The following is a 17,575-nucleotide window of genomic DNA, read 5'->3' on the forward strand; positions in this document are numbered from 1 at the left end:
CCTTCCTTTCAAATTGCCCCTGGGGAGAAGAGCCGGATCCACGCTTCTAATACAGAGGCCCCGGCAGCTAATGAGTCACACGCCACGACCCTCCCAGAAGAACGGCATCCAGGACAGACCTGCCGGGAGCGGGCCCTTGTTGGCCTCACTCGGATGTGCTCTTTTTGCTCTACGTGGCCGGGGGGCTGCAGCAGACGCGGCCCTCTGGCAGTGCGATGTCATGTTTGACGTGGAGGCCCGGGCCATCACCCTCAAGGTCAGAGAAGTTGGGGGCATCATAAGGCCCCTAGATGCTAGAGTGTGAGGGGCCTCCATCTGCAGTTGGCTTCATTAAATAAGCCAGGAGAAGGCAAGGAACATTTATTTGGCACCAAGGGGGTGCAAAGACTGTTTTCCCATTTGCAAAATGAGGCAGCTGGATCACAGACTCACCAGGGTCTTATCCGGCTCGGCTGCCCAGGATTTGGTGGCTGCATCAGCGCCCGTATGAGGTACCCTCTGAGCACCACAGTGCACATTACTAACACCTTCATCAAGTTGGTCAAGATTCTGCTTGCACGCCTCCAGTGACAGAGAACTCACTACTTTTACCAAAGCCATCATTTTCATTTTGGACAGTCTGACTAGTTCTCACAGGGCTAGAGTGAAAACTTCCACCCACCACCCACCAGAACCACACAAAATAAGAACTTAATGCTATTCCCTCCAGTAATCCTTTTAAATATCTAAAAATAGCTTACGTAAACCCCAAGACTCCTCTGTCGTGGCCTTTCCGTTATCTTATTCCTCCTAAGACGTGAATTTAAGCCCCGACCCCTTGCTTATCCCCTTCGGTAAGGGTCCGAGAACAGACGTCAGCACCCTGTGTTGACCAATGCATGGCGGAGCCCAGCACAGCTCTGGGGGCAGAGGCAGCTTCTCCATTCGGGAGCCGGGGAGTGAGGCAGCTTTCCTGGCCACCACGCCGCACTCGTAATGACACATACGAGCTCATGCTCATCCCTCCCGGAATGTGTTTTCTTATGCACTGTCATAAAATTGTCTCCTGTGTCCTGTATTTTTGAGACCTTGGTGCACGGACCTGAGAATACCTCTTTCCACTCATATCTGTTCTACTTAATCTCCAAGACATGGCTTCACCACCTCAGTGTATCTGTGGGGCTTTGGAGCCTGCTGTCTGTCGTCCGTGTCCCATCCAAGCCACCCTTCCCGGAGGTCTTTGCATGTGGGAATACACACAGAGGTAGGGTGCAACCAGGGGAGTATAGGACCAAGTTCCAAACTGAGGGAATGAGCTCTCCCAGCCAGCTCTAGAGAGTCCTGGCGGCTGGGGTGACCCTTCTGTGGAGAAAGTGATGGTCGACTTGGAAGGACGCACGTGGTCTGGACACTTCTTCCGAGTTGGGGGTCGGAAGTATCTAGGTGGGAATTCCCACGGGCTCTGATCCGACTGGAGATGAAGGGGCCATCAGGGTGGATGAGGGAGGGACAGAGGGGATAGATGATGTGCGCAGGCCGAGATGCCAGGCAAAGGGTTCACACTGTATAGAAATGTTTACTGTCAGTCCAATGAAAACAAGGGGAATCCTTCTGGTATTCTGTCTGAAGCCAGGAAGGCTGTCCCTTAAAATGTCCCAAACTGTTAAGATTCTAGGAGGTTCTTCCTTCCCTACTCTGTGCCCTTGTGTCTCGGCCGTGGTCTGTGGTGCTTCTGGGATCTCCCCGCGTAGCAGCGGTGAAGACTTGGGGGGACACTCTTCACCATGACTGGCACTTGGTCACGACAGTAACAAGGAGGTCATGTGGGTGCTTGTTCAGATGGAAGCCCTCAGGCTCGCTGACTGACTTCACGGCAAAGACAGGGAGAAGGAAACCCAGAGGCAGAGCCATTTCACTAGCGGCTCAAGTTTGGCCCCAGAACAATACCTTCTTGTTTCCTCCCAGCTGGAAAAAAGAAACTAAAATTCCCAGCTACCAGCAGCAGTTTGTTTTTCTGATCATCCTTAAACATCCTTACAACATAAGAAGGCACCTGGTACCCACAGGTGGGAACAATTCAATTCTACTCCAGGAAAAAAGAAAACTCTCCAATTTGCTTGGAGCAGCATCTAAAACTGGGCCTCCTTCCTTGCAGTGCAGACCAACATTCCTCTCTTGTTGGCTCCAAACTGGCCACCACTGAGAGGTGAAGAGTCCTCCCCGTCCAACAGAAGGACGTGGGTGCTGCCCGACGGCTACGGCATCTGGAAAGCCCACAGAGAGCCACAGAACAGGCTGACAGCCACAACCACGAGGGTCTGGGAAATGTGGGCTCCCCGCCCGGCCCCGGCCCCTGGTGTACCAGCCTCCATTCGGATGCATCCACGAAACCCCCCGGGGGGGGGGGGGTGGGCTTTTCGTCTCCCTGAGGCTCCTTCTCTCTGGGCTGAGAAGGGAAGATCTCCCTCCTCCTAACCTTGGCCTGCTCTGAACTGCACTCAAAGCAACGTCCTGTTTGCTCTGTGAGCACAGTCCCGTACCCACTTCCCTGGGGGCTGGAGCTGGCAGACCCGCGGCTGAGACCCTGCTGCCCCCGCGGGTGTGTGGAGACCAGCTGTTCCCACCGCGGTCTGCCGAACGTGTCCGAGTCTGCCCGTGGACACGGCACAGGTATTCTGTGGAAATGCCTTCCAGGGCACACAGGTGCGACAATCCCCTGAGCAAACATACCAATCGGCTTAGGCACGTGTGACTTTAACGCCAGTTGCATTTTGAAGCGCACATCTGGACCACGGCCGCAGCCCTTTACAGCCTCTTTACAAGGTTTTTAATTTTTTCTTTTTTTTTTTTTTTTTTAACTTACAGAGACACGACGAAGGTCTCTCTAGAAACAAGGGTGCCGCCCGCAGGGGCGGCAGATCTGGCTCTGGGATCTGACCCAGCCGTCCACGCTCGGCGCCACAGTGACTGTCTCCGGGCTCGCCGGAACCCTGCAACAATCCTGGCCGTCTGGAGTCACAGAGCCATCACAGTCACCAAGGGCTGCCATTGTGGGGAACCCATTCTGTGTCAAGGGCTTTGCGTATGTTATTTTACAGTTAAGAAAACCGAAACCCAGAGAGTGAAAGAAACATGCCCAAGCCACAGGGCTGAGAAGAGGGCCGCTGGGACCCGACCTTGGGTCTGGCTGGCCCCGTGTAGAAGGGGCACCGTGGCAGTGCAGGCGGGCAGCGGGGCTCAGGGGCCCTGGCTCAACCCGTGAGGTTGAATTTGGCTCAGATGAACACACACAAGCACAACACCACCACCGTATACCACGCTGGTCTGGGAAAAGAAAGCAGGAGACGACGGTGCATGGCCTGGCGGCTGGGGCCCACCACACTGGGAATTCTGGAAAGAAGAGAAGGATCCTCCACCTTAATAAGGCAGCTAGGGTCTGCTGGCTGAGCCTTTGTTAAGACCACCCACTCTTGATTCGTGCCCAAAGCAGCTTCCCAGAAAAGATGGGTCTACCAGGAGTCCGGGAGGCAGCTCAGCCAGGAGCACAGCTTGATCACTGAGGGGAGCTGGTCCTTCCTTCCCGATGGGGGTCTTCACCCCAAGACGTGCAACTGCGTGATCCAAGCGTGACCGTGTGACATGTGCTTGCCAGAAGCCAAGATTTCTGGAGGAATCGGAGTCGCCGATGCTGATTCGGGGGACTCTGTTTATAAACAAACTTCTTTTTTGCACACGCCTGCTTTCCATTCGACCTTCCTCCATTTTCTTGGTAAAATTTATTTTTACAGAGACAGAAAGAGAGTGCACATATGGGTGAGGAGTGGGGGGAGGGAGAGAGAAAGAGAGAAAGAGAGAGAGAGAGAGAGAGAGAGAGAGAGAGAGAGAGAGAGAGAGAATCCCAAGGAGGCTCTGCACTGTCAGTGCAGAGCCTGATGTGGGGCTTGATCTCAGGAACCGTGAGATCATGACCGGAGCAGAAATCACGAGTCAGACACTTAACTGACTGAGCCACCCAGGTGCCCCTTTTTGACCTTCTTTTAGCAGATGAAAATCAGATGGCGTGCCAGGGCAGCCAAACCCTGAGCCGCGGCCTTAGGATGGTGGGTGACAGATGATGGGGCCCTGCCATGGTCACTCCCACCACCCGCCTCCAGGCTGGGGGCGGCTTGCAGGCTGGTCTAGACTCTCTCTTCAGGGGCTCCGGAAGCCGCAGCGGACAGTGTCTGTGTCAGAGCGGCGGTCACGGGACAGCTGAACCTCACACTGTGGGGGCAGGACGCGGACCAGCTCCGCTCCCCCGGAAGGCAGACAGGCCTCTCTCTCGGCCCGTCTCCCTAGCCAATTAAAACGGCACGACTGAGGGGGGCCCGGGTTTCCCCACTAACTGCTCCCAGAGCTTTCACACAAGCCCAAGGCTGCGGCAGGCCGGGTCCCACAGTAGGCAGGGTGGGTTCCCAGAGGCCCTCCGTACGCGTGGCTGAAGATACAAATAATACGTGTGAAAACCCAAGTACTGATTACCCTGCCGACAAGTGGAAAGCCAGACACAAACCCTGTCCTTGCCCGCAGTCCCTGGAGCGCGGCCTGCAGCTTCGTGCAGGGACAGAAAGCTTTACGCATCATGAGCCGTTCAGACCTATCTGACCAAATGGCCCAGGTCTCATCAAGATCCAGGACTTTCTGAATTATCTCCCCACCACTTCACACTCCAGAGACTGAAGGTAATGGCCAGCTGTTTCTGGTAGTGGGAAGGCACTGGGTGACCTTAAAGCTACAGATTTTACCCGGCCAGACCGAGGGACAAGCAGTTGGGACCCAGTAGCCAGACTAAGGGAAGTCTGGGGTGAGATCTTTCCATCAGGCCTCTCCAATCCAGCCTCCCAATCGCTTATAAGGATGCACTTCAGAGCTGGCCTATGTTCCCCTGGGACCCTCCAGACCCTTCCTGGTGCACTGAGAATGACACAAAGCCCATGCCTGACAAGGGCCTGGGTACCTCTCACTACTGCTCATACCCTGCTCCAGCCTCCACTCAAGTGACCCCACAGCCCAGGAACCACAGCCCGAGTGACTCCCACTGCTCAGAGCACTGGCTCACCCACCCTGCCCCTGCCAGGCTCCACGGCTGAGCCCTCCACCCTGCCCCTGCCAGGCTCCACAGCTGAGCACGCTCCCCCCACCCCGCTCCCCCCCCCCCCCCCCACTGCCCCCAGCCCTGCCCCTGCCAGGCTCCACGGCTGAGCCCGGGCTCTCCACGACCACCCGAGGTTCAGTGATTCACTAAGAGGCTCACGGGACTCAGCACAGAGTCTTCCTCCCCTCCAGGAGCTATTCCAGTGGAAGGAGACAGGGCAGAAGCAGCCGAAGGGAAGGCACGAGGGGGAGGACCTGAGGAAACCAGACACAAGCTCGCAAGAGCTCGTGACTCCTCTTTGGGGTCAGACAGGACGCGCTCCATTCCTCCAGCAATGAGCTGTGTGAGGTGCTGTCTACAGGGACGCTCATCAGACCCGGTGACCAGGATTTTTATGGGTAGAGTGCTCCCTACCCAGCACACACAAAATTCCAGGCTCCCAGAGGGAAGCAGGAGTTCAGCATAAACCACAGGGTTTGTGGAGAGAGTTTAAGCAACACGTGCCATTCTTATCAGGGAATGGTGGGGACCCTCCCTGAAAACCAAGCTCCTGGACGCCAGCCAAGGGCGAGCCTTGCAAGGACAGAAGTGCCACACCGGCTACTCGAACTCTCTCCTGCGCAAGGGCAAACCCACTATCATCAACGCACGCTCGTACCCCCCTATCTAAAGTCAGGCTCTTCTGCTCTCCTGCCTCCACACCTGGGTTCGGTCCTTCACATCACTCAGCAAATCGTGCAAGCACTTTGTTCCCTTCCTCGGGTGTGCACCTGCACCTCTTCAACTTCTGTTAAAACGTGAGCCCCGTGTTGGGGGTGCCTGAGTGGCTCAGCCGGTTAAGCGGCTGGCTCTTGATTTCGGCTCAGGTCATGATCCCAGGGTTGTGGGATCAAGCCCCACGTCGGGCTCCAGGCTGAACACAGAGTCTGCCTGGGATTTTCTCTCTCCACCCATCCCCCCCTTGGTCCCTCTCCACCACTTGTGCTCTCTCTCTCTAAAATGATAATAATAAAGCCCTGGGTGGCTCAGTCGGTTGAGCGTCCGACTTCGGCTCAGGTCATGATCTCACAGTCTGTGAGTTTGAGCCTCGCGTCGGGCTCTGTGCTGACAGCTCAGAGCCTGGAACCTGTTTCAGATTCTGGGTCTCCCTCTCTCTCTGCCCCTCCCCCGCTCATGCACGCACATGCGCGCTCTCTCTCTCAAAAATAAACAAACGTAAAAAAAAATTTAAATGATAATAAAAAAAGTGAGCCCCATGAGGGCAGGGGCTGCACCTGACCCACTCCCTGGTGTGCCTTGTGCTCAGGGCACAGAAGGTTCTTAATATCTGTGGAACGATCGTAAGTACTCTCTCCCATCGCCACAGATGGGAACCACTTCACTCCGTTTTTGAGACAGAACTTACTTGAGGTCTCACTGTGGGCCAGTAGCTGAGCCCCAACCAGAACCCACAGCCTTCCAGTGTGGCTGGTAATGTGACACGGCCTGCTCTCTCACCACGTCTGCACCCAAAGCCACCTCATACCCACAACCATAAAAGGCCCAGGACGTGAAACATCCACAGGATAACTACCGCCAAACCAGAATAATCTTGTCGCGCTCAAGTCAGTGCAAGAGGAGCTTTACGAACAGCACCTCACTGAATGCCCCCCTCACCCCTCAGAGGGCAGGGGGCACCTCTTCAACAGACAAGGAAACAGAGGCTCAGAACGTTCACATACTTGCCCAGAGACAGTGAGTGAGTAAGGGCAGAACAGAGAAGGAAGTCCAGGCCCTTTCAAGGCCCGGCTCCTCCTGATTCCATAGCCGGCCACTCAGGTCCAGTGAAGGGGGGAGACCCCAGGGGCCCCGGGTGCAAGGTCTGGGGAGGCAGCCGGGAACATGAAGTCCCAAGGATTCGGGAAACCAAGGCGATAAACTTTTTTCACACACAAATGTGGATGCCGTGCCCCTCCAGGGCCAGTGTTGCCCAAATGTCAAATGACAGAGGGACAGGATGGAAGAAGGAAGAGGCAGAAATAACCACAATTCGTGCATGGCCCCAGAGAGGGGAGAAAAGGCAGGGAGCTGGGGGCAGCCCGTCCACCCAGCACCCTGGCCGCTCCCAGAGAGGCTTGTGGGTTTCTGGACTGCCACAGGGACGCCAGCCTTGTTTCATTCTATAAACTTCTTCCAGACAAGGAGAGCTGATTAGAAAAGCTAATTAAATCTTTTGAAGATTATCTCAGACCCGAAGCAAGGGAAGAACACGAAACGCCTTCCCACCCAGCTCCTCCACCCCCCAGACTCTGGCCTTCATTAAGCTTTGATTTCAATCAATTGCACACCCACTAAAATTAACTTATAAGGCCAATAAATTGCAACCGCATGTTTGAAGGTATTATCTGCTGCAAGCCAAGAGCCAAGGACCGCAGAGCATGGGGCAAGATGTCTGGCACAGACGGGAGTAATCATCTCTGGAAGAAAGCAGTGCCAGCCCACTTGGTCAGAACATCTGGTCTCAGCAGAATCCAGGCCGACAGAGGCAAAAGTGAGACCCGGTGTGAAAGCCAGAGGTGGGAAGGTTTCCCTGGGAACCCGAAAAATCAAAGCACCGATCCTGGGGTTCACAGTGCGAGGTCCCTGGCAGCAGCGGTGGCCGCCCCACATTGAAATCCCCACTCCCGACTCTTCCCCGAGGAAGATGCATCGTGTAGATCAAGCGATGGGGTTTTGTGACCGATGAGCTAGCCTAGGCTTGGGCCTAAAAAAGCAGTCAACTTTGCCAAGAAAGAACGTGAAGCAATCCCATAAGCCAGCCGACCAAGAGCCTGCCCTTTCTGCTACCTTTTCCCATGACCCCAGGTGCTATGCAGGCCGCGGGGACACTCCTTGGACTGAGCCAGGCCCACGATCACAGGTAGGAAACCGTCTTGGGGTTTGGCAGAGGAGAATGGAGTAGCCTGGATGTTGGTGACCAGGGTGGGAGGGCTTGGACGAGGGCAGTGAGCCATCAGGATGGCCTGAGAGTAGACAGCGACCCCACCCAGCCCGCCAGCAAAACAGGCTTGTCCCCTAAGCATGTGCAGCAAATTGACTATTTGGACCTAAAATGAGGGCTGCTTGGGTGGTACAATCAACAGTCGTTGGGACAGTTCTTCCTCCGGGGGAAAGCTGCCACCATACCACTGATGATGGCAAAAAAGGGCATCAATAACCATGGGAAGGACCCGAGTCAGAGGCAGGGAAGCAGGGACCCGATCGGCTTGTGAGGGGCTCCTACTTGAAGGCTCCTCCTGCCCACACCCCAACTGAGGGCACATTTATTCCATGATGGGGGAAAGGTGCATGCAGGCAGGAGAGGGGGCACCACGCCCCTTACAAGTGGAGGGTCTGTGGGTCCATCCATCCCTGGCCCCGGCTCCCTCCGTGACCACTCTGATCAGTTCCAGGGGCTCACAATTCATTCTAATTCTCTGCAAACTCAAAGCCTGACACAGCCCGGATGAAACCCCCCCCCCCCCCCCCCCCCCGCCCCCGGGACCTGAGGATAGAATCCAAGGCTTTCCCTCCCTCGGGATGCTAATGAAGAAGCCGTAATCTCTCAGGGCAGAGAGCAGCCTCTGGGGAGACAGTGAGCACTCCCTCTCTGGCAAGTCTGGTCTCAAGCACTCACTCTCCCGAGGAGAACAGCAGGAGAAGGAACGAGGTTAACGGGTCCACGATAAGCAGGGGAGAAAGGGGTGTCTGCCACTTTGCCAGAAGACAAACTATCCCTGCAAGGTCTTCAGGCATAAGCCGACGGGGGCGGCAGCAGGGAGGGTGGCAGGAAGGAACGCTCCGGATCTCGGTGGGCTGCGTTCAGTGGCCTTCCCAGCACGGCGAGGGCCCTTCCCACCAGCAGTCTACACGACACGCTCCCGGAAGTGTTCGCTGCAGAAGGATTCTGAGCCCGCAGGCTAGAGCCTGGCAGCTTCAGTCACTTGAGAGGGCCAGCGGTCAAGGAGTCGGGCACAAGGCAAGGCCAGTCCCAACTCTGTGACCCATCAGGACCCAAGAAATCAGAAACATCTGGGGTCATCGGGAATCCGAGACCAGGTGAGCACCGGGGGGGGGAGTCTGCTCTCCAGGCTCCTCAACGCCCGTGGGGTGCAGGCCAAGCTGCAGCATGGAGTGGGGTGCCCCCGAGACGGCAGCACGCCCTTGCGCCCCTCACGCAGCAGACGCAAGGCAGCGCTAGGGGAACGCCTCCCCTCGCGGCGACCTTTGCCAACACGACCGGGAGACAGGCGGAAGGAGGGCTGTGTGGCCTCGCTCGCTGGGGGCGACAACAAATGAGCCTTTCTAATGGGAAGGGACAGAGCTGAAGGGTAAAGGGAAGGCGTGACCTACTGCCCCTTCACCCCATGGACCGATCCGGTCCCCCGAACACCCAGGTAACCACTGGCTTGTGCTCCAGGCAGAGGAAAGGCCTCCTAGCCCCCAGCTGACTTCTCTCTACTCCAAAAACACAGGGCAGAGAAGAGCTCGGCCTTCTGGGCCATACCGTGGTCACCAATGTGGCTACCACCAACTCGGGGCACTCTGAGAAAGGAACTTCTGGAGGTGAACGATGTACCACGATGTTAAAAAAAAAAAAAGTAATTAAGAAAAGGAAAGAGAGAAGAGGGGGGAAAAAAAGATTTGTTTTCATAATTTTTAGCCCAGAAATGTGTCTCATGTTAACTCTCGTCATGTGTGGTCCAGCTGGGAAAATGTTCCTCACACATGGTCTCAGGAGAGAGTGTCCTCAGTACCCTGATAACAGTGGGTGGTTTGAAACACGACTCTCGGTCCCCAGTGACAGCTCTAATCACCACCTGTGTGGTGGCCTGCGGTTGCTGGCACACGGGAAGAAGCGAGCCTCCCCGCACCCCCCACACCCAGAGGCCCGGAACTCTCTCCTCCCTGCTAGCAGCAGCACACAGATGCTGCTGGGGACAGAGGTGCGTCCTCTGGGCTGGATTCCATGCCTGCCACGGCACCTCAGGGTCTGGGCTTGTCCACTCGGGTGCAGGAAGCCGTCCTGTCAGTCCGTCTCAAGCCCACAGCGGGTCAGCACCCCTGCAGAGGTGGGCACAGGCTCACAGACACCTTCAGGTGGACATTTGCTCAGGAAGGGAAGTCTCTTCAGGAGATGCCGTGAGGAGATACCCCCAGGGAGGGAGTCCCAGGCCTCGCTAGACCGGAGCGGGGTGACCGCTCTGGCCAATCAAGACCCCACAGAAGGCACACGCCTAACAATGACCGCGTGTCATCACATATGTGAACCAGCAAGACGGGAGGGAGAAGAAAGTCAGAGACAAAACTGGGCCCTTCCCTAGGTCTGCCCCAAAAGGGCAGGACCAAGGCCACGAGTCTGAATCACTTCATTCGGGAAATCACAACTCAAACCCTTAAGTCCAAAAGAAATCAGAACCACTCTCATTCTGACCCGTGGAGAATCCAAGAGGCGCCCGCACAAGCGGCCTGACAGACTACTCTTTCCTGGCTCGGGCGTGGCTGGCCCCCTCCGGGCATCAGACCTCAGCTCCAAGGTCACGTCCTGCAGAAGCTTTCCCAACAGCTCCGCTTAAAGCAGCCAGTCACTCTCTGCCCCACCACCCAGCGGGGTACCTGCTCACAACCATCTTCCCACAGTGGACACTTCGAGAGGGCAGGAACATGGTCTAGCACGTTCGAGGCCGCACCCCCAGTGCTTGGCGGGCACCTTCAGTGCCGGGTGAGTAAGTGAACAGACTCTGGACTCTGGACAAGGATGACTTTACATCCCAGGTCCACTGCCCACTGGCTGTGTGAACTTGGGCAGTGTACTTCGGCTCTCTGGACCGGTCACTCACTCGCAGAATGGGGACGATCCTTTCACGCGGGCTGTTCTGGAGAGTAGATGGGGGGGGTGGGGGCGGGGAGTCCGGCGAGGCCGTGAGCACAGCGCTCACACCGTCACTGGCTGGCCACCGCGCATCACTGCCCTCTCAGTATCAGCACCATCCCCGCAGCACGAGACGGACTCCACTTGGGAGTTCTCGTAGGAGAGCTGTGCCGGCCTCCTAGCAGACGGCGGAGGGAAAGGTGGCAGTAAAAACCAACCACAGATACACGAGGGACAGTGGTGCGTCCCCCTCCCAGCCTCACTGCACGAGCAGCAGGTCTCCGGCGGCGTGGTTCTGGACTTGAGAACACTTTCAACACCAGGACTGGTTTTAACTGTGAAAGTCAGTAACTCGTGTTTGTGGGAACAAACACGGACTCACGCGCCAGCTCTTTGCCTCGACATCCTGTGGAGCCCACAGTCTCCTCTGTGAGGAAGGGACAACCCTCTTCCCCAGAAGTTCTTGTAGGGACGAAAGGTAACGTACGTAAACTACTGGCGTGTGACAGATATCGAAGATACGGTGAATTACATGGCGAAGCATTCAGGGGCGACCCAACTGTTTCAGGCCACCTGTTCCCGCCTTCCTCAGAGCCGGGCTTTTGTATTTCATGCGTCTGCTTAAGCGTCATGGGGATTTTCTGTGCGTGTATGCCTGAGAAGTGTCACTTTTCCTCCTGAGCCAGCTTCTGAAAGAAATTCTTTGTTAAATGTGTTGGAGCAAATCTGCTGTGAGCTGGAAGCCCATTCCAACTGTCTGAAAACCGGAGTCCTGCAATCGCCACAGCGCGTGTACCGCCACCAGCTGCTGGACAACGGTTCTGGCGGTTCGGATGCTTTGCTTCTCTCATTTCCACTTTCTTGCCCACAGCCTAGATCCGGGTGGGCAAACAGCCCGAGGGGCAAATCCCACCCACTTCAAGGCTCAAGAGGTGGTTTTTAGGTTTTTAGAGGACGATATATACAAAAAGAAAACACTGAGACTAAAGGACAGACACTTAAGTGACCTGTGAACCCTAAAATTTAACTTGCTCTTGGGCCCTTCACAGAAACCTCTGCGGATCCCTCCCTGAAATGACCCAATTTGGGGCAATGCGTATTTTACGGCTGTGCCCTATTTTCAGTGCAGAACTTTTACAGTGAGATTCTACTGATTAGGGAAAAAATGCTTCAGAGGCTAACCTTCTCTGGGGCCTTTCCTTGCAAGGTCGATCGATTAAGTGGCCGCCCCCAGTGGCACCTGCTGTTATTATGAAGCACAACACGGGACCCGCACGGGGGGCTTGCGCATGGCAGCGCTCCACCCCCGACCAAGTCAACTCGTAACCGACCCGGCCACCAAACGAACACCCAGCATCCTGCCGTGAGTGCTGTTTCACTCGGTTAGGCGAGCCAGGTGACAGATTCAAGGAAGGCTGTTTGGCCTGGTCACACTTCCCTTTTGTGATTTACTTATCGAAGCCGCAAGAGCTGGAGTGCAAAGGGAGGAAGGAACTCACAGGTCTCGATACTGGTCAAAGGCATTGTTGGCTTCCACCTCCAGCTTTCTCAGCCGAGCCGAAGGCATGGCCCCGTCTTCCAAAGGAGGGTCATACTTGTTACTCCATGGTGACCTGGAGGGGAGGAAGGAGAAAGAAATAACACGAATCGTTCCAGGAAGACACGGCCCGTGAGCCGTGAGCCCAAGCCCCAGGTGCCTGACATTTCAGAGGCAAAGTCACTATCCATAGCAGTTTCCAGGCCCTGCTCGGAGTTTGCAGAGCAAGGGCTTGGAGGCACACAGGCCTGGGCACGGACCTCGAGTGCCATCTCTCATCAGCTGTGTACTTCTGGGAAGCGTCTTGACTTCTCTGAGCCTCCCTTTCTGAGTGTATAAAATGAGGCTACCATTTGCTACGAGAAGGCTGTTGTGAGGAGCGAAGGAGAAAACACACCGAGTGCCCAGACCAAAGCCTGGCATGTACTAAGTGCCAACGGTGTGACACCTTCTTCCCCCTTTTCTAATTTCCCTGTTTTCACCATTGTATTGATCAACAGACGCCCCTCTCACCTCTCTGACCTGCTGGCAGTTCTGTATAAACTTTTAATCCAAAGACCTGCCTACACAACTAAAGATAAGAGAAGGGAGCTGTCTGTTCCGGAGGCAGCAAGAGACTCAGCTCCAGAGGAACTGCTGATTACATGTGAGAAAACCTGAGGGGTCCTGTTCTCCATGGGAACAGGACAGCCTTCCCAACATCCAAGACCACGGGCACATATAAAGACAGCCAAGTAATGAGAGGCAGCCTTTTTGTAGCCCAAAGACTTCCCGCGTTAAAGAAAAAAGTATTTTGCCCCATCAGGAAAACATTTAATGACAGAGAGTACTGGAAAGGGGGTTCCAGGGGAAGTGCCTAATCATGAATTCCTGCAGGTGGAGTTCAGAGAAAGAATGAGAAATGAAAAGGAGAGAGGAACGGAGGGGCGGTGCGGGTGCCACGGGCTGTGGACAAAGTCCTTCCCACTCCTGGACGGAAACCCCTTGACGTCTCCACCATAAGAAACGCATGCCGCCTTTCCACGTCGCCCCCAGCTGACAACCAACCTTTGCATCGCAGAGAGTTCCAAAGAACCTTTCAATTTGGCATTGATTTACGGAAAAAAGGGATCGCTGTCTTCAGAACCCCAGTGTTCATGAATTCCGTGTACAAGCCTCATTCTTCCAGGGGACTGCACTGCCCCCCCCCCACTCCTGGGCACCCCCACAAACAAATCACAACCGCACCCCACCGCCCCCACTGCCCCCCCCACCCCCCCACTCCTGGGCACCATCACTAACAAATCACAAGTCTGGAACCAGAGGGAGCTGGGTGGCCACTCCTCCAGCTGCCTTTGCACACAGGCCCCAGCTCTCTCGGCTGCTGGGCCACAGAGGGCAAGCGTGGGAAGAGTCATCGGCCTGGCTCCCAAAGGGGGCTCTAGGCAGTAGCAGCCCCGGCCACTTCGAAAGCAAGGAGTCTGAAAACCCTTCTTTCCAAGCTGACCATTCCTCTGCACCATTTTCCTCTCTGTTGGAACAGACTTCACAAGAACGGGGTAAGATGCTCCCTTCTGCCCCCTGACCAGCAGCCAGCTCTGTGATCACCCTGAACTGGGCACACAGCACAGGGAAGAGTTATCCAATAAGCCAGGACCCATCTAGCTTAGGGAGCAGCTGTGAAGCGGACACTAAGCACCCTCTCATCTTTGCCTAAAGGCCTCTCCCTTCTAGAGTGTGGCTGAGGTGTCTGTTCTTACTGTTATAGCACATGTTCTTCATTCCCCCAAACTGTACTCAGAGAACTCTCCTCCACGACAGAAATGTTCTCTATTGTCACCGACCAAAATGGCGGCTACTATCTTTGGGTTGGCTGCTGAGTGTCTGAGATGTGGCTAGTGCAACCGAGGGGCTCTGTTTTAATTTTACTTAATTTGAATTCATTCAGGCAACCAACTCCAGAACCAAGGTTCCAAGAAGGCAAGTCTTTCCTGTCTTCTTTGTCCGCTAAGCACCCAGAACATGCTGGCACGCAACCACGTGCTCGCTTAAGCTTTTAAGAGAATGAATAAATCCCCCCCCTCCCCCGCCCAACACACACACCCTCCACTCTCACATACAGATGTCTATCTCTGCAGCTGCCACAGTCCTAGCCTTCCCTCCTCCAGGCCACGAGGGCGCCTGGGGAAGGAGCCCACGTTGCCCTCCTTATGTCCCTGCGCCCAGCACAGAGCTCCCAGGTGGTGAGCACTGGTGATGGGCCGAAGCCTTACAGCACGGGGTGGGAAAGAAGGACCCAAGGGGATTCTGCTGGTGGCCCTCCAACCAGAAGAGAAGGAGCCTCGTTCTGAGGAACAACAGAGGCCTCGCAGCAGATCCCGAGACAAAGATGCAGTGGAAGAGAATCTGAGGCCCCCCTCCCTGCCCCCCACGTGCTCCTTTCAAGACTTCCCAGAATACTCCCGGGCCTGACCTTCGTTTCCCCAGCTACACAGCCATCGCCTTCCTGCGGGCCTGGAAGACCTTCTCCAACTGGCTTTCATTTGGACGTGACCTGATTAGACACAAGAGCCCATCTCTCTTGCAGAGCGGGGGCCTGGAATTTTCAAGAAGCCTGTAACTCACATTTCTCCTGGCTCACAGACGACAGCATTTGAAGCCGTTAGTCCTGGAGCCGGGGTAATTGTAGCTGGGGGAAAAAATCATAACATTACCCAGAATATTCTTAGTGGAAGGGGCACTCAGAACACATTTAAGAGCTTAAATGGAGGCCATTTGAAAAAAGACAGATGGACAGGAACGGTTAGATTTCAAAAGTCAGGCCTTTCATTTCCCTCAGAGAATGCTTTTTGTTTGAGCTAACAGGTTTCAAACAGTGCTGCTGGCAATGGTCACGCCATAAGGATCTTATTTAAGCGAACGATCAAACACAGTTGGGATGGAAATGTGTGGAGAGAAGTCAGAAGACCCTGAAGTTGTACCCCGAGAAGGGAAAAAGGAAAGAGAAGTCCTGTGCCCTGAACACCCTGGGCTCCTCTTTGGCTGAGGTCCCCAGGAGGTGCCCCAGGAACGCGGGAGCCGGCGGGGCAACCTGGAGGGGCTGCAGGCACCGGGGAAGCCCGGCCCGGGCACGGACACTGGATACGGAAACAATTCCGGCCGTCCCACAGGCTGCCGGGGACCAGCTGCCGCACACGGCGGACTGGAGTTTTCAGGTGGAAAAGAGAAGTACAATGACGACACTGAGTGAGCGAGAGTCAGCTCGAGGGCCACCTCTTCCCGGAAGCTTCCTGAACCCTGTGCCTGGAGGGGCCGCCCGGTCAGACCACTCGGCACCGCCTCGGAACCCTCTCCAGCGAGGACTGGCCCTTCAGGGCGGAGCCCGATCCATCCCGGCTGCCACAGCACCTCCAGGCATCTCCACCTCGTCCAGCCCTCGCTCAGGAACTCCAGGCCATCCGCAGCCTACCCGCCACCTCCACGTCCTACCTAAAGGACATCTCAAGCTCCTCCCATAGTCCTCCTCATCTCAGTCCGCAGCGGCCCCCACCTCCCCATCCCCCCTCACTGCTGCTTCCTCCACGCCCCGGCCCCGCAACAACGCTGCTGACTCTACTCCCGGGACGGGCCTCTCAAGTCGGACAGCTGCTCACCACCTCCACTCGGGTCTCTGGTCTGGACGGGGCCAAAATCTATTCCTGGCCTAACTTCCAGTCGAAGCTGGCAAGGGGGCACGACTGTAAAACATTTGTCTCGTTTCTCCGTAAAGTCAGTATCAATGAAATCTTCGTAATTCACACCAGGTTCTGTGCCATTCAGCACTTGGCCTGTGTCACTTCTTTTAACCCCTCGCAGCTCTGTGCTATGTCCTTCAAGGCCCTGCAGGACCTGCCCTGCCGCACCCTTGACCTCAACTCCCACCCCGGCCTTCCCGTCAAGCTTGAGCCCGACCAGCGCAGCTCCAGCCAGGGACTTTACACCCAGAACGCTCTTCTCCCAGACCCGCGCATGACCGAACCTTCTCATCAAGTCTCATTTCACACATTCCCACTAACAGAAGTACCGTCCCTGACTTTCCATCCTGCCTCTCCTTTTGTATTTTCTCGATTCACTTTTCAGTGTCTCGGTTGACTTCTGCGTTTGCTACTTGGCTTCCTCACTGGAACGGAAGCTCCATAGAAAAGGGACTTAAATAGTGCCGGCACACAGAGGACAGGCCTACAGAGACGTCACCACGCGTTCTGCCGAAAAGAACAAAGCCCCCGATTTCCAGGTTAGAGGTGAGAACGCTAAAGACCAGAAATGGTAAGTCATCTGTCAAAGGCCTTGTGGCTACAGGGGCCAGCGCTGGTTTGGAGCCAACGTTGTGACTCCAGGTAATTTTTCCCTGCTTCCGTGTCTCAGCCCCTGCCTCCTCCCCCAAGAGAACATCAGGCCGAAGCTGTAAGACTCAGCCCAGGTTGTGTGGCCTCCAAATAAACCTAAAGCAGGCTGCATTCCTCCACCGTCCTCCAAGGCAATGCACACAGCAATCCATCACAGAAATGCTGGACAGTTTAGGGATTCCTGATGTTTAACAGGAAGAACGCCTAGACACCCTTAAAACCTAGCTCAGACATCACCTCCGTCAGGAAGTTTTCCTGGAGTTTCCCCAGCCTCTTCTAGGCTACCTGCAAATTCCAAATGAGCTTGGTTGGCCCTGGTCGCATGAATCACATCACACAGTAACCAGCTGCTAAGTGCACCTCCTGTTCCGGAGTGGTGATTCTCCAACGCAGGGGCCAACGTCAACTTCGTTGGGTAGGGCCCTCAGCACGGCGATGGGAAGAGGAAGGAGAGCTGTGGATCTGGTGCACAGAGCCGCCTCCCAACGTCCCTCACTGAAGCAGTCCCTCCTCGCGCTCAAGATCCCCGTTACATGCACACCCTATACCTTTGCCCTTGGCACGGCTTAACGCAATTACTGTTTTGTAACAACAGCCACCTCCTGTTAGATTGGAAGGGCAGGGGCCCTCGGTCACTGCTGAATCTCCAATGCTTTCTGGAGGCACCCCAC

At 55.6% G+C, this 17,575-nt stretch overlaps 1 protein-coding gene across 4 annotated transcripts in view; it reads right to left on the minus strand.

The window, feature by feature from the left end:
• CAPZB (capping actin protein of muscle Z-line subunit beta) overlaps nucleotides 1-17,575 on the minus strand; it is a 133,908-nt gene that overhangs the window by 22,573 nt on the left and 93,760 nt on the right. For all 4 annotated transcript variants that reach the window (XM_053208111.1, XM_027060238.2, XM_027060236.2 and 1 more), the window contains exon 4: nucleotides 12,503-12,616. In XM_053208111.1, the coding sequence (XP_053064086.1) occupies nucleotides 12,503-12,616 (114 nt within the window). The remainder of the gene's footprint in view (nucleotides 1-12,502; nucleotides 12,617-17,575) is intronic.

The sequence above is a fragment of the Acinonyx jubatus genome, chromosome C1, assembly GCF_027475565.1.
Source record: "Acinonyx jubatus isolate Ajub_Pintada_27869175 chromosome C1, VMU_Ajub_asm_v1.0, whole genome shotgun sequence".
NCBI lineage: Eukaryota > Metazoa > Chordata > Mammalia > Carnivora > Felidae > Acinonyx > Acinonyx jubatus.